Source organism: Mus pahari, chromosome 9 (genome assembly GCF_900095145.1).
Source record: "Mus pahari chromosome 9, PAHARI_EIJ_v1.1, whole genome shotgun sequence".
Classification (NCBI taxonomy): Eukaryota; Metazoa; Chordata; class Mammalia; order Rodentia; family Muridae; genus Mus; species Mus pahari.
In genome coordinates, this window is record NC_034598.1 from 53,957,219 (window position 1) to 53,979,718 (window position 22,500).

At 47.3% G+C, this 22,500-nt stretch overlaps 1 protein-coding gene across 1 annotated transcript in view; it reads right to left on the reverse strand.

Moving 5' to 3' along the window:
- The window catches only part of Ppm1h (protein phosphatase, Mg2+/Mn2+ dependent 1H), a 255,215-nt gene that overhangs the window by 36,810 nt on the left and 195,905 nt on the right, over positions 1-22,500 (reverse strand). The window contains exon 7 of the mRNA XM_021204804.2: positions 2,286-2,349. Within this exon, the coding sequence (XP_021060463.1) occupies positions 2,286-2,349 (64 nt within the window). The remainder of the gene's footprint in view (positions 1-2,285; positions 2,350-22,500) is intronic.

Genomic DNA, 22,500 nt, shown 5'->3' on the forward strand with positions numbered 1-22,500 from the left:
CACCCACCCACCCACCTGTCCATCCAAACACATTTACATTATAAGTATTCGCTTCTGGTGGAAAAGAACAAAACATCAGTAATACATGTATGCACAGACTTCTGGGCTGTATGTAGCCTCACATTCTCTGTAAACTCATTTTGTGGAATTAACATACCACATTAATATTCACACAGCCAGCTCTCCTAAAGTACCTACTATGTGCACACACCATGTTGGAAGGAGCCCAAAGTCCAAGGCTCCATCTCTACTATGAAGGAACTTGGCCAAGGGGGTAAGAGACATGTATCTAATATATGAAATGTGCTTCAGCTCTGGAACACTCATCAACAATGGAATATATGAATTTAGAGGAAATGAAAACTCTACCAAGAAGGTCTCGTGGAGGAGGCAACACTAAATTTGGTACCAAAAGATGGACAGAATCAGATAGGCAGATACAGAGGGATAGACTGCCTGTCAGGCTAAACAGTGGGTCACCAATAATAGAGTCCATGTAATGTTGCAGTTCAAATACCTGAGCCTGGATCCTCTGTTACTTGGATAATAACATTAAATACTTCATAGAGGCAAGGATGAAGTAAATAAAAGAAGAAACACTACAATTCAGGGCAGGTGAGAAGGCACCTGACATTAAGTCTGACAACCTGAATTTGACCTCTGGAACCCTCCCTAATAGAGGAAAAGAACTGATCTTTGTCTCCACACCCTTGCTGTAGCTCTTAATTAAATAAATGTAAAAAAGGAAAAGGAAAAAAAACCCCATGTTATAATTCAACAAAGTATCTTTATCCTTGTCTCTCTGAAGTCCTGTGGCTTTGAGGGAGTCTCAAGTCAGAAGGCAGATAGGGTCCACGGTAATGGAGAAATGAGACCATGACACTTTTAGGGGCTAGATTTGAAAGAGGATTTCATACTGAGGCTCAGGTTGGCCCTCAACTCACTGAAATCCTCCTGCTTCAGTCTTCTGAAGGCTGTGGCTACAGACTTGAGCTACCATGCTGTGGGGTGTGTGTGTGTGTGTGTGTGTGTGTGTGTGTGTGTGTCACTGGAATGTGTGGAGGTCAGAAGACAACCCGCTGGATTCAGTTCTTTCCCACCATATGAGTTGCAAGGATCAAACCCAGGTTATCAGGTTTGGTGGCAAGTGTCTTCATTCCCTGAGCCATCGGGGAGAAACAGAGTAACGGATATCATCTTTCACTGTGTACATGTATGAAGTTCTTAAAAAGAAAAAAAATTTAAAAAACAATAGCAACAACAACCAAAAACCTCACTGCTGATAACCTTCTAAAAAAAGACAGCAGCCCGTTCTCCTGTCCAGGAGGGTACATTAAACACAGGTGGACAGAGTACTTAGAACCTGCACATGTATCAGTGACTGGGAGATGCTTTGGTATTCTTGTGAGTCGTTTCTTCCTGATACATATTATCTAACGCTGATAAACCATCCACTTGGAGCATCTCTTCAATGTGGCCACACTGTCCTCTTCTAACTGAAACTCTTAGCTCTGAATGGAAACAAGCTGTGTTCAGGGGAAGCCTGCAGAGGAGGGTGCAGAAGGTGGCTTGGTTAACTGGGTATGGGGTCCAGGTTTCCTCATCTCTGTGCTCGCCTCACTAGCTCCTCCACATGTGCTCCCGGGGCTCATGTCTACAGTCTTCTTTGAGTTCAACCATGCTATTCATGGTTCTGACTAGGGCACTGGGACCCAGCGATGGCTCTGCTCTCTCAGCCTGGGCTCTTGGTCCTGTAGTGTAATTGCAATGCTACTCTGGAGAGCTGATTTACAAAGTCTGAGCTTCAGTGGTGGAAATGAGAACTCCAGGCGAGTGCCCCACACTGGTGCTGTCCTCTGTTGGGCCTATGTTTCTGCCTGGCTTGCTTTCATCTTGAAGTCTCAGCTGCCTTGTCTTCCAATAGAGGTAACACCACAGCCAGCTTGACCTGCCTCTGACCTTGCTGTCAGCTGTGAAACAGAATGATGCTTGTGGAAATGGTCATGTTTAAACCTCTAAAGAGGGACTCAAGTGAACAGAAACCGGGGCATTTTCATAAAACTGACTTTCATCTTGTGGGTTCTCCCATACCCCCGAAATCCTGCTACTGTCTGCACCCTCAAGACAGGTGGCCTGAGGAATGATGCCAGTGATGTTCATTCAAGTTGTCAAGGCCATAAAACCCCAAACTGCCCTAATCTGTGAAGCACACAGACTGCCACAGGTTATACAAAGCAAAAGGCCACAGACACCTCCTCTCATCCCAGGGGTGAACTTGAGCCTACCTTCTTGCCTTCTCCATAAATAAGGGGAAACTTCAAGTCATCATCCTCAATGGTTTTGTATGCCCTGTAGGGGAATAAACAACATTTGAAAACAGGTTTGCACTCAATTTTCAACCCTCTGCCCTGGCACATGCTGCTGGGAGCCTCATTTTCCTGGGGATTCCTGACACTCACCACATTGCCTCTTTGTTTATATAGTCACTCTCTATGCTCCATGCAAAATTTTGTGTGTGTGTATGTGTGTGTGTGTGTGTGTGTGTGTGTGTGTGTGCACTTTGACAAGCCAGGAAATGTCAAGTCTTCATATTCTTAGAGACAAAGCTACATATAATTATATGTAATACTATAAGAGGAGGTGATCCAGCCACTGGACTCTTCTTGCGTCTGCAACTGTGATAAACTACAGTGCTCAGGGGTGAATGGAGCCAACTCCTCCAAGAGGCAGTCTGCCCCTTCAGGGGTCATTTACATCAAATGTCCTATTGGGATGACTGGGGACAGAGGGCACTAACACCCTCTGACCTCAGGATGAGAGTCAAGGTTGGTGGAAAATTGTCTCACAATAGCTTTCTGACAGTCATTCGCCACACAGGAATCTACTTTATGCCTCATGGGTTTACAATGGACATGGTTGTCTAGATGCCACTGCCAGCAAATGAGACCATATGTCCCAAGTCTACACATAAGTGAGTTAAAAAACAAGCAGGCAAACATCATAGCCAGTTAGTAGCTATGTCCTTGGCCAGAACAATCTACTTTTCTGATTTTGTTTATTTTATTTTATCTATAAAGTGAGATTAATACATAAGATACAAAGGGTTCAGCACATAGCCCCCCCCCCCCCCGCTCATTAACGATCCAGTTAGGGGCAGCTATTAGTCATATTTAGCAGGTAATTACCTTTTGGTGTAAGCTATTATTATAATCTAACACCAGCTTAGAGGATCAACCCTGTCGAGCGGTTCTCAACCTCAGCTATATGATGAACTTTAAAATGCAAGGGCTTTAAGACATCCTGAGGAGCAGGCCACATCTCAGAACATGAATGGGCATACACTGGATGTGAGTTAAGCTTTAAGGTTCTCATCAGCTTGATTATTGAGAGGGGACACCGCATAGATTCAAGGAGGAGGGAGGAAATGGGCTGAGAAAGGCTCCCACATGAGCATGAACAGGCATTCAAGATGCTGTGTGGGAGAGGAGACAGTCTTAGACAAGGAGGTGATGAGGTAAGAATCATACACAAGGAATGTCCAGCCTTGAGATGCCAGCACAGGAAGTTGGAACTAGAGAGGAGGCAGAAGGCAGCAGATCTAGATGCAAGGACAGGAAGGTGATGGCTACGAGACTCAACTGGCTTGGGAAGGCAGAGAGAACGCTGTTCTCACTCCACTATCAAGCTCAAGCCCTCAAATCCTCTCAGGGCAGAGGCCACCAGGACCGCAAAATCCTTGTCAGACAGCTCAGAAAGATAGACACACTGCCCGGAATTGCTACTCCCAAACCAAGGCAACTTCAAATTTTTCATGTTACATTTTAGCTTATTAATTTCTCCTTAGAGCAAAAAGCTAAGACAGAAACAAGGATTAGGGGATGTAGCTCAATTGGCAGAGGGCTTGCATGAGGCCTGAAGTTTAGCTGTAATGCCAGCAGCCGGGAGGTAGGAGGGAGCAGATCGTAAGTTCAAAGGGATAGTAAGGTCAACCTTGGATACAGTGTATTCCCAGCCAGCCTGGGCTACAAGAGACTCTATTTCAAAATGAATAAAAACAGAAAGGATGACCTTGGGAGAAGAAAGAGTTACTCTGTTCCCACTGGTGTTAGTTTTCAATAAAACATAAACCCTTCCTCCTCCTCCAGCGACAAACAAGGATAATCTTTGTGCTGAAAGAACATACAACAACGCGCCCTCCCACTCATTCTTCCTGGGTAGCAGAGTTCATTATGTAAGGGGACTTCCATGTACCAATAGAAAGTCTTGAATAAAACCATAGACGCTTGGGACTAGAGGTGGCTTAATGGGAAAGCTCACACTCAGCATGGGCGAGACCTGGGTTTGAATCTAAGTACCAAAAACCAAACAACACCACACACACCCCCCTAGAGAATTAAATGGGAACCGGATGGAAATCTCTATAGACTTGAGGCTAAGAATCATCCCAGCAGATATAATTTACTGAGGCTGATACTGGACTTGGTAGTTATGTATAGTTTTAAAAAGTCTTTTGGAGGCCCCATCTTACAGATGAAGAAACAGGGTAAGGGGGATTAAGTTACTTCCCCAAGGTCACACATTAAGTGAACGGCCCTGTACCAGAAAACACTGCAAAGATGGATCCCATCAGCGCTAACCTTTGGGGATGCTTCCCTCTGGCAATGAGCCTGAAAGGAGACCACTCTGAGTAGGGAGCCAGAGGAGGTTTGATGAGGAAAAGAACTTTCGGCAGGTGAGGCCAGGACACATTCTGAATGGCGAGGATGAATCCATTGCCTGGCAGCCAGTGAGATCGGCAGAGTGGAGGGGGAGGGGGAGCTAAATAATGGAAGTTACCATCTGGGTTGCACATTTGTGTCTGATCCCTGCCTGCTTCACCCGTGGCCACAAAAGGTAGCTTATCCCTGTCCTCCAGAGGACAGATATTCGTCAACCCTGTAGGGAGTTAAAGGCCTCACCTCAGCCTGGCCCTGTCCACTTGCATGGCCCTGATGGGTGGTACCCTGTATCAGTTTCATTCAGACTATAACATTCATGCTTCTAGCTTGTCCAGGTTCCCCTGTTCCTCACCTGGGGGGATGGGGGAGTGGGGGATGGGAGGATACAGAATTTGAGAGCACCAACACAACGAGGTTGTTTGCATTTGATGTTATAACCAAGAATATATAGTCACAGGGCCCTTTATTCCAGATTTTAAGATTTGGAAAATTGTTTAAATAAAATTTAAAAATTCCAATATCAGGTCACTGCCTGGCTTTATAACAACATAAGCGAGCAGGGATATTGTCGAGCAATCACTTGTTCTAAGACAGCAAAGCTAAAGAGCTTGTGAAATGCTTGTAGGTCACTCTTACATTGGATCAACGCCTTTATGAATATTTATGAGATGAAGGCTGAATGCAAGGCTTACAAGGGGCTACTACTACATTCTTGGCTTTCCCTACCTTAGAGCCATTACCGTCAGATAAGTTTAAGTGACAGTTTCAAGCCAGGCATGGCGGCAAACACCTTTAATCCCAGGCATCTGGCAGATAGATCTCTGTAAATTCAAGGCCAGCCTGGTCTACATATTGGGTTTCAGGACAGCCAGAGCTACATAGAGAAACCCTGTCTCAAAAATATTTCAAAGCAAACAACCAACCTTCCCTGTCTGTGGGTTCTGAAGACGTCTGGATGGGCTGTCTTGCTTTCCCGTCCCCTAGTTCTTTCAATGATGTGTCACAGGACCTTGGGGACTGTCTGTCCCACTCATGCCACCATTTATGCAATGCGCTTGTTAATCAAACATCACAGACTGTGACAAGGGCCCTCTATGGGCTTTCTGGTCTGTCAGTGTCCTGAAAGTTTGGCACTTATCTTAAGCAAAAGCACTTGAGATGCGGTCTAATTAAAAATGAAATTATCCCTTTGATTTGGACCTTGTTCTTAAAAGATCAATGAAACTGATAATTGCACTGTGTGCGTGCCTGCATGTGAGGGCTTTATGGTCACAGATTCAGCCTGGGAATGAAAACAAACACCACCACCCCCACCTCCTGGCCCACAAGCAAACAACACAGGTCCCACTCCACAGGGAAAAGACCTGAAAAGGTTTTTCTTGCCGAGGTCTCCCCTGCTTTATTAGGGCAATGGCTGGTTTTCAGCAGAGTTGGTTAGCAACAGCAATGACATGATCTACCAGACAGTCAGGCCTCAGCCTTGGCTTGAGTCAGCAGGAGGGACCAGGAGGGACTCCAGGAGAAGTTCTTGGCTGTGCCTCTCTCAGGGAAGCGAAGATCAGTGGAGACTCAAGACCCACAAGTGTTGCCCGGCTAGCTGTAGAGCAAGCCAAGGTCTGTCTCTGTTACTCTATGGGGTCCTATTTATCCCCGCCAAACATCTGGTGTCCCCCACATGCCTTGCCTCAGCAGTGCATCCAATCAGCCTGAGTCCTCAGAAGAGGCAAGAAACTGCAGCACACCACCAGAAGTTTTTTGGTGTGTTTCTCTCTATGGAGTCCCAACAAATGCAGCTCGACTATGCAATGTAAGTCGGACCAATACAAATGTGTGTTGTTAGCAAAGAATCCTTCATCATGTGTCCTTTTACATGCTCGCTTTAACGGAACATCCTCTCTCCTGTGTCTGCTTCAGCAAAATGATCCTTCACCAGTCTGCCTTAGCCTTTCACACCTGAGTCCACTTTAGCAAAAACATTCCTTCTCATGTTTGCCCCAGCAAAACATCATCCAAACAACTTTCCAAAGAACCCTCAAGTTACCACTTCATACACACACACACACACACACACACACACACACACACACACACACACACACACACACAGGTCTTCAGAGTGCTGGGACTAAAAGCAAGTGCTACCACGCCTGGCTCAATTTTTTTCTTTCATCTCTCCAGGGCCTCAATTTCTGTTTTAATGCAAACAACAGATAGAGAGGCAGGTGAGAGGAATCTGGTTTAGTTGAAACATACTGAAGGTTGACTCCACAGCACAGGGGTGGACAATGACATATTGATGTTGACATACACAGAATCACAACTGAATAGACAGTGGTTGAGAAAGCACTGATCTAGGCAAATTGTCCTCATGGCCGGGAACTCGCTGTGACAGCTCTCAGGATGTACAGAAAGCAACATAAGTGAACCCCCTTTGTTTCTCTCTCTTGTCCAAAAGACTAAGAAACGATCAGAATCCTCACAAGGCCAGATGCATTCACGGGCCCCATTTCAGTGATCTATCGGCCAGACATCCTACCCCAGAAGGAGAGATTATGAACAAAGACGAACTTCTTAGTGAACCCAAACCTCCCCATTTCCCAACTGCTGCTGCTCGCCCAGTTCCTCTGACTCTGAAGGTGGGGGCTGTACTCTTTGCTGTCCACTTCAGCCCACCTCTGCCCCAGTTCAGCTGCCCGTCTGTCTTCACTCCCTGTCTGTCTTCGCACCTCCGTCTCTTACGGCCTCTTCCCACCGTGATGTCATCAGCTTAGGCTCAGCTTGCTTTCCCACCTCCATTCTGATGGATTCTCTCCAAAGTTCCGGATTTCGATGGGGGCTCTGAGAATCCCAGTTTTACTTCTGGCCTTTCTCTATGACCATCTTTCTGTCCCCCGTGACCACCCTGGTCCAGTGGGTTACACCCAGAACACCATTCATCTCTGAGACTCAGTTCTGAACTGTCTCTCTCTCTCTCTTCTAGTCCCCCTTCTCACTATGATTCTTCCCAATGCCGTTCTACTTGTGACAAATATTTTGATACTTTCCTTGCCAGCCATCTAGATTCCTTGCCTTCCTAAATCTGAGTAGAAGAATTGAATATTCTATCAACATGAGGCTAAATGCTTTCATCCCTGCCTTCAAAACAAATTACCAATCAGTCTGTCATCTTCCCTCCACCAGAGTCCAAAGACCACCATCTCTTAACTACATGATGGTAGCTGGCTCACTACACATCCAGAAAACAGTCAAGGGCAGGCATAGGCAATGGGACCAGGACGGTGGCTTAGGGCAGCAAGGGTGTTGAAATTGTTCAGCCCTGTCACTTGCTTTCCTCTGCTTTTAGAGCCATCAGTGTAATTATTGGGTCAGATCTTGCCACCGTCCTCTGGTGCCCTCCAATGACTTCTTCCAATTACACTATAAAGTAGTCAAATAGCTATTTGAAACTCGCTTCCCTCATCTATGTCATCCTTAGAATTTTTCCCTCACAGAATAGCATCTACCACCTAACAGACTATTTTTCCCTACTCCCTATTGCAGTACAGATCTGGAATATTCTCTCCGGGTTCACGGTTGGTTCGTTTTCTGGTGACACTACTTTTGGGTCTATGGAAGGTTTAGCATTTGGGACCTCAGCTAGGGGAGGAAAGTCACAAGGGCGAAGCCTTTCCAAGCCTCTAGTTCTGGCTCCTCTCTGCTTCCCCACCTGCCACCATGTGTATAGCCGCCACCACTTACCCCTGAGATGAACTGAGCCACCCTGTCATGCCTTCCCTGCCTTCATGAAGAAATTAATCTTTCCTTCTCTTCTGTTGTTGCGAGGTACTCTGTCACCGTGATGCAAATGCCATAAATGCACCATGTCTCCTTTTCCTATGGCTCCCCCACACTTCATGAGTTCTGTAAGAGTGGATATCTTTTGTTGCGTAACTATAACGTTCCTGGTACCTCAAAACATAAAGGTAGCCTAATAAATTCTTGACCAGACAAGCAAATCAGTGCGTTCTACCTTCTCTGGCAGAGGCTTTGCACATCGTCCTGGTCTAGTCTCCTTTTTGGAACAGAGGTCAAGAACTTCTTTGTATTTCCTCTGAGTTCACAGTCTTAAGGCTGAGGGCTTTGTTCTTGCCCTCCTGTGGTTTGACACATTCTTTGCTTAATCCTTACAGGCGCAGATCCTTTCTGGGCACTAGACCTCAAGAGATCTCCATGTAGCCCCAGAAATCCTTCTAACTATTGGGTGATAGGTCATCATTAAGAGACTCCTTCACCAAGAACACATCTAACCCTGGGTCACTTTTGTAATTATCATCAGAAAAAGCTCCGAAGTTTTACCCTGGCTGGGTGGCCTGTAACAGACTCCAGGCATCACTCCTTGGTCTAACACCCCACCCCGACCCTATGCCCTGGCTTACCTTCACCTTACATAAAACCTATCTGTGAACCCTTTCCATATCTGGCATTGGCACCCTGGGGTGCTTTCTGCCTTTCTACTATGCTTGTGTGGTTGTTGTTGCTGAAGTCTGAGCAGACGAATGAAAGCTCCACCTTCACCTTCAGCAACTGAGTCCCCCTCTGACATGCTATACTGTCCTCGTATCTCTTGGTGTTTCCCCCACCTTGCCCTCAGATGATTTTTTTTTTTCCAGCTAAAAATCAGGGCTAAGTTCTCTGACAGGAGGGCTTTTGTTTATCTCTTCATATAAAAATTCTAGTTTGTTTTTTTTATCACCTATACATATTAACAGACAGCTACAACATAATTAAAACACCATTTGTGATTCTCTGAATGCCTGCTTTCTCCAGGAGATTCCTAGGTATCCTTCAGGATGGTGTTTTTGAAAATCACAGTGCTGGTTGCCAAGACACCACATCAAGTTCAGTTTACACGAAGGGACATACACAACTCTCTCTGCTAACTCAGGTGAAAGGGAGGTGTGCTCCCCCCTTGAGGGAGGCTCTTAAGACAGGCGCTGTGATGTCTATCTGCAGTCGTCTACTCTCAAGGCTGAGGTAAGGGAACGGCTGGCTGCGGCAAAGGCTTCAAGAGAGGTAAGATTCCAAGATGACAGACAAGAGGGGAGGGGACAAAGAAGAAAGGGGAAGAGGCAGAGGGGAGGGGGAGAAGGTCAAAAAGGAGAAGGACCTCTGGGGTAATCCACCAGGGGATCCCACAAACTCTCAACTGAATTGCCTCTCCAGCTACCTACTCTAATGACGACTTCTTTTTTTTGCTTTTTCAAAACAGGGTTTCTCTGTGTAGCCCTGGCTGTCCTGGAACTCACACTGTACACCAGGCTGGCCTCGAACTCAGAAATCCGCCTGCCTCTGCCTCCTGAGTGCTGGGATTAAAGGCGTGTGCCACCACTGCCGGGCTGACTTCTTAACTCATAGACCAGAAACACAGAGCTCACACTGGATATCACCCGCATAGACTGCTTCCCACAGTCTCCCTCTCTCCTAAATTATGGCCTTTCTCTACAAAGAGGGGCAGAAAAATTGTTCCTGTCTCCAAGTTGATTTCCTAAGAAGGACTTCAAAGTCATTTAGAAAGGACACGCTCCCTTCTGGAGGAACTGAAGGACGGTGTCCCTCTGGGGATGGCATTATCTGGACAGTCGCCTTGTGATCTCCAGTGACACACACCAATGAGTCACATTCTCCCACTAACCTCTCCTTGGACATCTCTCTTCCCTTGAGGATCTTTCTTCCTGGATGCTCATCCTTCCTGGCAGAGCCCACTGTGGTGAGCTACAGCACACCAGGCTCGGGTAGTCACTGGTTTGGAAGGCACATTGCAATCCTCACGTGGACTAGCTGCGTGAACTTGGGAAAAGTCCCTGAAATGCCTGAGCTTGGTTCTTTCAACCGGCTACTTGGTAGGATTAGTTGTGAGGGCTAAATGCTAATATGCCCTTTATGAAGGATAACTTGCTAATGAGGCACGCGGTGGGGCTATTAAGGCCACAGGAACCTCATTCTCTTCTCAATATGGAAGTGGAGTTAAACAACCGGCCACCAGGGGCAGCACATGCCCATAGAGACACCATCTTGCTAAGCAACCAAACCACCCCAACTTAAGCCCTTTCTGCTGTCAATCAAAGATGTACAAGCCTGCGCGCACCTTTATCCAAACAGGTCCAGGGCTCAGTAGGACACGGAAGGTCTAAGGGAGAATTGCTGGATTGGTTTCGTGGAAGCCCACTGCCTCTCCATGAGGGAGGAGAAAGCCACAGGAGGTCTCTCCTCACAGCACAGAGTCCTAGCCCGCACAGTCACTTTTCACGGGGCTGAGTGGGCTGGAATGGATAATGGCGAGGAGAAACAGCCTCATCTCAGGTTCTCACGGCTAACTACCTAGAACAGAGTCTTAACAGTGGCTCACATCCCACAAGGCCCAGTAGGAAACACCACCCCAGGCTAGAAGCCAAATGCCAGCGGTGGCTCTCAGAGCTTGGCAATGCCCCAATTAAGCAAGACTGGAATCTGTCAAGGCTCTCCCCTGACTGGCCCGCGCCCACCCCCCGATCTTCTTAGGCTTTCCTGGAAAAAAGCAATGTGGGACTGGCAGCCACCTCGAGCTTCCTTTTTTTTTCTGCTAGCCATCTGTATTTCCAAAAGCATCGAGCCTGGAGCCTGACCACAGAGTTGCGGAAATGGAGGCTGCTTCCTGCCCCTGGTATGGCGCTAGTGGGACCCTGTTCATCCCCCCTCCCCCCAGCCAGTACCGGCTCTCCGTGTGTGCACACAGGCGCAAATGTACACTCGTGCAAGATTCGGTATTGAAGTCTTAGTATTATTTTTCAAATGTTATCTTTGAAGGGTCTTTTTTTTTCCTTCCTGCCTTCGAAGTGTTACAGAAAATTTTCAGATGCATTGTAGGCTTGTAAGTGGGTGGGAACTTGGACTGCTGGAGAGATGGGGCCAGATAGTCAGGGACACTGAGTCTGAGGCAGGATTAAGGCGAGCAGGTGCTTATCAGAGTTGGGGGGCAGGGGCAGGGAGGGGGCGGGGAGGGGGGAATAGATCTCTAGGGAGAGACTGAGGGAAGCACAAATTGCAAGGAAGTTTAGAGTCTGGCCAGGTTCAAATTCTTTGTCACAGGCTCAATGCTGCACGACAGGATTGACCTTTAGATTGTGTGTGCTCGAGTATGCGGGGTGTGTGTGTGTGTGTGTGTGTGTGCGCGCGCACACACACACACACACACACACACACACGCATGCATGCGTGCGTGCGTGCGTGCGTGCGTGCACGCCTGCAATAGTTTAAGTCACTGGCTTCCTAAGTTCTTGTGCTTACAGCAACTTTCAATGGTATTCAGTCACATGACCCGGTAAGGTCAGTTTGAGGTCCTCTAAACAAATCTGCTCTTTCTAACTTTGGTCCTTTGAGTATCTTTATATTAGTCAAAGTCTGTAAGTGTGAAGCCACTATGTACTTGATGCATCTCTACGGGACCCAGGTACAAACACCAAGTTTGAGCAGTATGAAAAGGATTCATATTTGGTGAGGGCAGTGCCACCTATCCATACTAGGTTGAAAGCCAGGAGGTAGACAGCTTCACCGTCTCAACCACAGAAAGGGGAGCCTCCTGGTCTCTCGGGGAGAGCTTCCCATGAGGTTTAAGGTCCTGGTCTCTCAGGGAGAGCTTCCCATGAGGTTTAAGGTCTGGTCCTAGAGGGGAAATCTTCCAGGTGACAGAGCTGATTCACGAGCCCTGGGGAAATTCCCACTGTTCTTTCATCCATGAGCAGGTTTGAACTGGACCATACCTGGGGTCTGGGGGGTGATAATCATACCTTTTTGTCTAAGTTAGTGGTTCTCAACCTTCCTAATACTGTGACCCTTTAATACAGTTCCTCATGTTGTGGTGACTTCCCCCACCTCCAGCCATGAAATTATTTTCGTTGCTATTTCATAACTGTAATTTTGCTACAGTTATGAATCATGATGTAAATATGATATGTGGATGTCTGATATGTGACCCCTGTGAAAGGGTCGTTTGACCCCCTCAAGGGGTAGTGACCCACAGGTTGAGACCTGCTGCCCTAAAGGCTCTCCCTTCTCCCACCAGGCCTATGTATAAAAGAAAGAGGCAACAGAGGATATGTGGCCTAGTTTGTAAAGTGCTTGTTGCATATGCAGGTTAGTTTTTGTCACCTTGACACAGTTACCTGGAAGAGAAATATCTTCATGGTAGAATCATCTCATCAGATTAGCAAATGAGCATGGCGATAGGGCATTTTCTTTATTAATTATTGATGTGGGATGGCTCAGACCACTGTGGGTGGTACCATCCCTATGCAGGTGGCCCCTGGTTGTCTAAGAAATCAGGCTAAGCAAGCCTTGAGGAGCAAGCCAGTAAGCAGCACCCCTTTATGGCTTCTGCTTCAGTCCCTGCCTTCAGATTTCTTTCTTGCCCTGACTCCCTTCTAAATGGATTCCAGTGTGTAAGATATAACAAACCATTTCCTCCCCAAGTTGTATTTGTTTCAGTTTTGTCCTGGTAAGAGAAACACAAACTAGGATACCGCACAAGCTTGAGGACCTGATAGGTGGTAGTGGTAGGTAGACATGTGGCTTCCTGGAGGTCATTTGATAGTCAGTGTGGCCAAAGGCAAGCTTTAGGTTCAGTGAGAGAACCACTTCTATAAGGTAAGGTGGAACATGGGCGAAGACAAGACCTGACGTACACCTCTAACTTCCACAGGTAAGAGTACACATGTGCTGTGTGCAGACACATAGCCAAGCATGAGTACAGACAGAAAGACAGACGGATGGACACACAGACATATACACATAATGTGATGGTTTGTATATGCTTGGCTCAGGAAGTGGCCTTGTTGGAGTAGGTGTGCCACTCTGGGTGTGGGCTTTAAGACCCTCATCCTAGCTGTCTGGAAGTTAGTATTCTGCTAGCAGCCTTCAGATGAAGATGTAGAACTCTCAGCTCCTCCTGCACCATGCCTGCCTGGACACTACTATGTTACTACCTTGGTGATAATGGACTGAACCTCTCAACATGTAAGCCAGCCCCAATTAAATGTTGTCCTTTGTAAGAGTTGCCTTGGTCATGATGTCTGTTCACAGCAGTAAAACCCTAACTATAACACACACACACACACACACACACACACACACACACACACACACACACACGAGGGAACAGAGATCTATATTCTTTTGAGAACTTGACTGGATTAGAGGAAAGATTTCATACTTTGGGGTCAGTGGGAGTCAATCTAACTCTGGTATAAACAAGCACATATTAAGTCAGCCTTTATTATTATATACAACATAGACAGACATCAGTATCTTTGTCCCATCTCATGCTGCCTGGCTTGTTGAAAATGCTTACCTTTGTCCACTAGTCCGCTAACTGGTTTCACCATCTATGAATGGTTCCCTGTTCACAGCGAGTTCCAAGTAAGGGAACAGAAACTGTTCAGAAGCAGCTAGTCTTCGAGCAGATACAAAGCAGTTGGTACTCACTCCACATGCTGAGAATCTATCTGCCTGGGACTAGGTTCTCTCCAGCCCCGATACTGGAAAGACCATTTCCTGACTCACAGTCCCAGGATGAGTAGCAGGAAGGCATTACAGAGGAGACAAAAATGCTTAGAATCCATTTTTGAAAAACGAGAATCAAGTGTGTGTCAAGGAGAGCCAGGGCTATTTCAGGACGAACCATTTGGAATGACTCTGAGGGAAATTCCAGATTTGGAAATTATTTCTGATTCACTGCTTTCTTGGTGTGCATTAGCACTTGCCTAAGAGTGCTTCATAGTCTAATCAATAACATTACCTCTCCCCACAGGCCCGAATCACACACCCTCACTTTTATGAACGCACCGATGGAGAGCGGTTTTAGCTTTCACTGGGACCATTCGTTCTGAAACAGACGTGAACTTCACTGACACTGGCCTTTTATGTGTGAGATCACGTCAATATGTACAACAACAACAACAACAACAGCAACAAAATAGCAGGGAGAAAACAACACAGGAGATTTTTAGTTACAGGGAAGAGTCTTCCGCCGTAGGCTTATGTCTCCCTGTCAACCCCCAGAGCCCTCACAGAGCCTCTCTGCTGTTCTGTCACCAGGCTGCTCCTCTAATGGCATATAGAGCCCTGTAGCACACTTAGGATGGCACCATGTGACACATCTTTCCAGATTTTCAATGCAAGTGTCTTGGATTGATGAGGCCATACAGGCAGAGTCCAGTTACCTCAGAGAGCATGCTGGTCCTTTTCCAAGTCTTCTGCTGGATCTCACAGAACCATGAATGCTTCGGAGAAGTCAACAAGTCCTGGATTCGTCTCAAGGACAGGACACGGTGACAGGACACGATCTTTTAGGGTCTAGACTCGGGTGGATGTTAGCCAGCTCTCTGGGTGGGTACCCAGGATGAGCTCAGCTCTAAGGGGTTTGAAATCGGTACTCTTCCCTGCTGACTCTGAAGATGCTCCTGGGCCACATTGGTTTGGCACTGCAAGATCTGTCATCTTGAAAACAGCAACACTGATCTCTCTCTCTCTCTCTCTGAAACTGGGCATGCACGTAGTAGGGCAACAGCCTCAGTCTCTGATGAGAGTGGAATGACAGAAGTGGAGCGTGGGGAGGACGTAGGAAAGCATGTTTTCTTGGCAGGCTGGGAAATCCCTAAGAGTGTACGTATGGTGTGCGCTTCTCTGGAATCTCCTTACAACGGGAGCTTGCTGACTGCTATAGACTGGTTCTTATTTTCTCCTTAGTACACCGCTGGCCGTATTCCTTCCCTGTGTGCTCCTTCCTTCTTCACAGAGGTACAGTGCTCTTAAGGGTGACAATGTAAACATGCAGACTCATCCCACCTTTCGAATGGCTTTCATCCTTCTGCAGGGGGCGTGACTCTATTCTACTGTGAGTTCCGTGGCCACTCGGTGTACACTCTGCTTCTACATCCTCTACATGTGAGATACATGAGACGACCGCCAGCAACAACCGTGTCCGGCTGACACGCTCCAATTTAACTGTGCACAAGCCTGAAATAATCATGCACTCTCTGTGAAGTGACGAGCTCGGCCCAATGAATCTCCTGTCTGTACTCGGGTCCTCTGAAGAGTCCCCATGAAGCAGTAGTCAATAAAGGCTTAATAATGCCAACTACAGCAGGGGAATTCCAGGCTTCTTGTATCCGCCAGGCTGGGTCTTTGTCCTTCAGGTTGATTATTAAAACATTTTGAATATCACCTCTGGCTTCTGAGTTCCCAAAGCACACATTCTGTCTTAACCCTTTTGGCCCCTGCTTGTGCTGTTTCTTTGCCAACAATATCCATTCTGGTAGCATGAGCCCCCTTGAGACCCCTCATCTCATCTAGGTCTTTAGATTATAACACAGCCTTCTGCACTGAGTCACTCCCAAACCCAATCTCCTCTCCCCAGAACAACTGCTTCCTCTATGACTGCTCTGGTCCTGAATTTAGATCCTTGTCAATGACCTCTACATTTCTCCACAGGAACCAAGAAGGGAGTGCAAGCCCAAAGAATCCTATAGGATAAAAAGCACTTAGATAACCACCCAGCATCCTGAGTGCTCTGCAAAGGACCCACATGTGATGGCTTGTATATGTTCGGCCCAGGGAGTGGCACTATTAGAAGGTGTGGCCTTGTTGGAGTACGTGTGTCACTGTGGGTGTGGGCTTTAAGACCCTCATCCCAGTTGCCTGGTCAGTATTCTTCTAGCAGCCTTCAGATGAAGATGTAGAACTCTCAGCTCCTCCTGCACCATGCCTGCCTGAACACTGCCATGCTCCCAGCTTCATGACAATCGACTGAACCCCTGAACCTGTAAGCCAGCCCCAATTAAATGTTGTCTTTATAAGACTTGCCTTGGTCATGGTATCTGATCACAGCAGTCGACACCTCACAGTACAGACAGACAGGCCTAGCTAGTCACTTCACATCCAGTGTGTAATTACTTCAGGGTCGCACACAGTTAAACTGTCCAGACCTCATTGCTGATGGTAGTTTCCCGTAACTAACATGAAAGAGGTATAGTGACAGGAGGAGATTGGTTGATATGAGGTCAGAGCAGCATTGACAGCCTCTCTTTCATACAGTATGATGTCACCTCAGCAGTGTTGGGCCTGTCTCTTCATCTGCCCTGCCCTGGGGTAGAGCTGCTGGTCAAAGCTGGCCAGCACACCCCGACTTAGCTTCAGACCCTTTCATCTCTCAACTGTCCACCCTTCTCTTTTTGCTTTCTAGCTTCTCATTACTTTAGGAAACAAACATCTGGATAATAAGTTCCTGCTTCCCTCTACTAATGCTGTATGGCTTACACAGATGCACACACACCTGTGCATACACACACACACACACACACACACACATAATACACCCATGTATGTGCTCACATACACACACGCAAGCATACATATGCACAGACGTACACACACACACACATATACACACATGCATGCTCAGACATACATACATTCACACATATATGCATGCTCACACGCATGTATAGACATACACACACATGCACAGACATATACACACTCACACACTCTCATACATATACACTTACAAACATGTATACACACATGTACACACACACACTAACACATACAGACCGACACTCACAACTTACACACACTCTCACATGCCTATCTAGTGATTATGGAATTAGACACTCAGCCATCACTCAGTAGCCAGGAGCTTTGCTGGGCACCTGGCATACAAAGTTACAACGTAACCACTGGTTGGTTCTCTAATTAGCCTTCTATTCCAAATGGAGGAACCACAACAGAGTGCAGTGGTAAGATTCGTAAAAGCCACACAGGTGAGAACTGACCCAGAAAGGCAGTCTGGCTTTACCACATTCACACGCAGCAGGTAGATAGTATAGGTCCTCAAAATATAAAAAGAAGGTCCCCAGGAGTTCCGTGGCCCCTGATTTGTCTACCTTAACAGAAATTGCTGAAGGCCTGCCTGTGACATTTCCCAATTCTCCCAGATGACTTGGAGCTGTGTGAGTATGGTGTGTTGTGCACCCCAGCCTGTGTTCATGGAGGAGGAACAGCACCTCCGTTCTACGAGAGGGTGTGGGACAGGGAGGGGAAAAGCTGTGACTCCTAAGAGGCTCTCTGGAGAAGAAAGGAAGGGAAGAAAGGAAGGGCTGGCAAGCAGCCTGGCTACTTTAGGCATGGAGATGGTCCAGCATAACAGGAGAGGGTGAGGGTATGTGCGAGGGTGCACGTGTGTGCTCCATCAAAAGGGACAAGGCTGGCTGGGCATCCCTTTTCTTTCTCTTCCCAGTGGCCTGACAAAGCCTGTCTGTCTTGGCTGGCCGCCATTTGTAAAGACCCCATGGCTTCCCCTGGCCTCCTCCTGCACAGGGTAGGAGTGGGAGCCATTCATCACTGTCAGGAGATGTGCTACACACAGCAGGGGTGGCTCTCTTCCCTGCTGCTCCTGCAGCAAGAGCTGCAGATCTTGAAAAGATGCAGAACATGCACATTGCAAATAACCATTCATCATCATGGCTCTGGGAGCCAGGGAGAGGCCACTCTCTGCATGGTGCTGACCCTGTCTCCCTATGGCTCCAGCCCCCCTTTCTTGCCTGGGACTTAGAACAGGAAGCCTTTGAGGGGCTCAGTCCAGGCCCCAGACAATCCTCATACCCGAAAATCTATTGAGGTTTGGGGATAAGAGTTCTCTGAGACAATGGCCAGATCTTCACCCCACCTCCACAGAGTCAAGATTTTACATAGCGCTCCGCTCCGCAGCCACACTGCTGCCAAGCCATCCCATAATCGTTAAACTATGAAAACACATGTTCCTGGGAGGAAATGAATACCAGCTTTCACTAGGGAAAGGCCTGCTTTCTTCTGAAGTAATTATAAAATTAAAATGTGATATTTCTCTGGTGAGTCTCAAAAAGCTTCCCAGTGCAGTCCATGGCACAACAGAAATGTCAAGATTTGCAGCAGAATGGGACCAAGAAATCCTCCTGTGCCCCCAAAACGCCAGTCAGAGACATCTGCGAGTAAATTTCCAAAGATTGGGTTAAGAGTGATTAAGAGCAAAGAGAAAGAAAAGTAGAAGAGTTTGAATTTTTCAATTACTCGGTAAAACTCAAGAGTCAAGCTGCTAGAAAATGCAGGCTTTCTAAGTAAGACTAATAATGCTGAGCTAATTAGACCCACAGGCATGACCAACATATAAATTCAAGCCCCAGAGAAGGGCACTGTCCCTTTAAAAGCTGCCCCGGGATCAGCGGGCAAGCTAATGAGGAGTGTCAGTAACACAACTTTATGAGGTGGTGTGAGGGAGGGGTGAGCCTGGCATTCCTGTAACAGGGCTTCTGGCTTGATTCAATAAATCAATTTGTATTAAATGTGGGTGCCCCTCTGGAGTTGGCTGCAAGCCCTTCTCATCTCTGCTATGATCTACCTGAATGTACTCACAGAGGGCACAGAGGGGAGCAGCGAGAGGGCACAGGGAGAAAGCAGAATCTGTGGCCCGGCAGCCCCCACAGCTACCCACTCTGGGCTGCCTCCAGTGGGGCTCTCTTTCCAGAAAAATGTTTGGAGTATTGGTAAAAAGCCCAAGGCTATGGGGCTGGATCTTTTCATTACTGAGCTGGGCTCCTCCGGGCTGTAGACTGAGAATAAAGGTCATCCTGACATGGAACTGAAAGGCTTGCACTGAACTCATTTGTTAATCAGATCCCCGGGATCTGAGCTACTTTCCAAGATGTAAAAGAAAGGAAGGCAGCAACATCTGGTAGCAGCCTAGGAGGTGGTGGTGGGAGGCTGGGAGGGCACTTCTGCACAGAGGGAGGGAGGGAGGGAGGGAGGGAGGAGAGGGAGGGAGGGAGCTACTGATTTGGATAGATGAGGTGGGCTTCCCTTCATGGTTAGCAGCATGTAACCTTTTTTTGCTGCCCAGCAGAGAGATGAGATGAGTTAGTCACTCCTAAATGCCATGACAGAAGCCCCTAGAAGGTGGAGCTAAGTCCATGCCCCAGCTACCTCAGTAAGACCACGAGGTAAAAAAATTCTTCTTCCTTTTGGCTTTCCCTGCTATCTATCTATCTATCTATCTATCTATCTATCTATCTATCTATCTATCTATCTACCTATCATCTATACACCTAATCTAATATCTATCAATTAATCCAATCTAATCTATAGAGAGATAGCTCAATGGTTAAGAGCACCAACTGCTCTACCGAAGGTCCAGAGTTCAATTCCCAGGCTCTCACGTATTCCAGCATGGCCTTAAATCCACTATATAGCTGAAGATGATCTTGAATTTCTAATCCTCCTGCATCCATCTCCCAAGTGCTGGGATTATGGCTATGTGCCACCACACCCCATTTATATCGTACAAGAGATTAAACCCAGGATTTCATAAATTGTACGCAAGGGCTTTGCATCCCTAGCTCGCTGCTCACCTCAGGCTGCTGGGACAGTCAGCTACAGACAACTCCCTGCACCTTCTGCTACAGCCTGACTAGACTCATGCTCTCCCATCATGCGGACCACAGCTCTCCCATCATGTGGACCACAGTTCTGGCCAACAGGGTTTCCCACGTGATATGGATGCTCTAATCTGTAGCATCTAATTCAGTAGCCACTAGCCAGGTGTGGCTACTGGGCAAATGACATGTGGTCAGTGAGCCTTGGTGAATTAATTTTAATTTTATTTAATTTTTAACTAATTGAAATTTAAGTGGCCACATGTGGCTACTGGATATTGTGTTCTAGAGGACAGAAAAAAAAAAAAAAGTGGAGCGATTTCCTTTGCTTTCATCAAGGCAGGGAGTGCTGAACGGAGAAAATGGGGGCTGATTCTATTACCGGAGGAAAAAAATCCCAATTTGCTCATATCTTTAAGGAAACAGAGGAGGGGAAAATGATACTGACACATCATTAACTTAGGATCATTAGATGTTTAAGGGCTGCAAGAGCTGAAAATAAAAGGTCGGGATCTCTGGATTCTGCTTCTTCCAGAAGCTCAAAAAATCAGAACAAAGCTTACCCAAGCCCCTTCTAGACACCTTGTTTGTCAGCAATCGGCAAGGGAAACATTTGACAAATAAGAGACTTTGGCAGAGCAAAATATCAAAATGCCCATCACCCAAAGCAATAAACCATGTGATCTCATGCTGCCAGCACAGCATCCTCCCGCTGCCCCCTCAATGGGACCATCATGAACGTGATAGGTAGAGAGGCTTGGCTTGAACTCAGAAGTCTGGTGTACACTGCTTATACCCAGAACCATCTGGAAGAAATCTCACATTTGCATGATGGACTTTTCTTCATTGACCCCTGTGCTCTCTACAAATCCCATCAGCTCAGAACAGCTGCTGGAGAATCTGGCCTGAAGCCAGGGGTGAAGTCACAGCCCCCTCCCACACCAATACCATCCTCGGCTCGGCGCCCCATGTGGCTGGATGAAGGGCAAGGAGAACACCGATCCCTACACGAGAAAGCAAAATCATCAGCCATCCCCAGGGCAGGGACCCGGTGCCACAAAGCCAGCTGTGAGAAACTGTTGTTTCACGTCAGTAACAAAGATGCTTGCCAGCAAATTACAGTCTAAGACAGCTCAGAGAGCAGCGGGCTGGGCTGTAGGGCTCTGAAGCTGACACAATGCCAGCTACAGGGAGCATCCCTGCATCCTGCAAGAGCAGCTCCACACAAAGGGCTGGGGAGGAGGGGCACCAGCTTGGGGATTCTGGCACTGGGGCCAATGACACAAGGCACAGAAGGTGAGAGCTGAGTGGGTGATGGGGCGGGAGCAAGGAAAGGCCACACCAGGGACCAACTCGGAGCACTGAGCTTAGACAAAGGCTTTGTAAATCAAGCAGCTGAGCAAATCATCAGAGGAGATGGGGAAGGCGGGAGGAGGAGGGTGGTATATGTGTGTGTGTGTGTGTGTGTGTGTGTGTGTGTGTATGTGTGTAGAGCCAGGGAAGCAACCAATTTCATTATGATGGGCCTGGTGACAATAACCTTTTGTCCTCTAAACAATCTGGGCCTGCCAAGCCACTCCACAGTCTCCGAGAAAGCACGAGGGTGGGAGAGAAAGGGTCCCTGTCAGGAGGGAACAGACTCATCTTTAATTCTGAGACAAGGCTTCCCAGAGCTAACACCCTCTCCCACACTTCCTCCCCGCTGCAGACACACCACAGAATGCCAGCACAGTGCTCCCCTAATGAGAGGCGTCAATTTCCCTATGGTTCTTTGGAGATATTGCCGAACCATCACCATCACCCTGAAACTCCCCATCACCACCCCACCCCCAAGGCATGCACAGACTGTGGGTGAAAAGTGGGAAGCATCCTGGTTTAATTTGGCTGAGGGTCCCATCAGGAGAGAGGAAAGTCACTGCCCTGCATTTTCTGAGATACAATGTTTCATCCTCCAGTCCATAAAAGTCTGTTGAGGAGACACCAGTGTAAAGGGGAGGGGGGAGGGGAATGTCCGCTGCTTACTTTTCTATCGGAGCTCAAAACTGAATAAAGATGTCTGTGGGTTGTGACCCCTTTGGGGGGGGTGGTCCAATGACCAATGACCCTTTCACAGGGGTCACATATCAGATATCTCCATTACAATTCATAACAGTAGCAATTAAAGAAGTTATGAAGTAGCAACCAAAGTAATTTTATGGCTAGGGGTTGCCACAACATGAGGAACTGTATTAAAGGGTCGCAGCCTTAGGAAGGTTGAGAGCTGCTGCCCTAGGAGAGAGCTGACTGGCATATGACTTAGAAGGGGT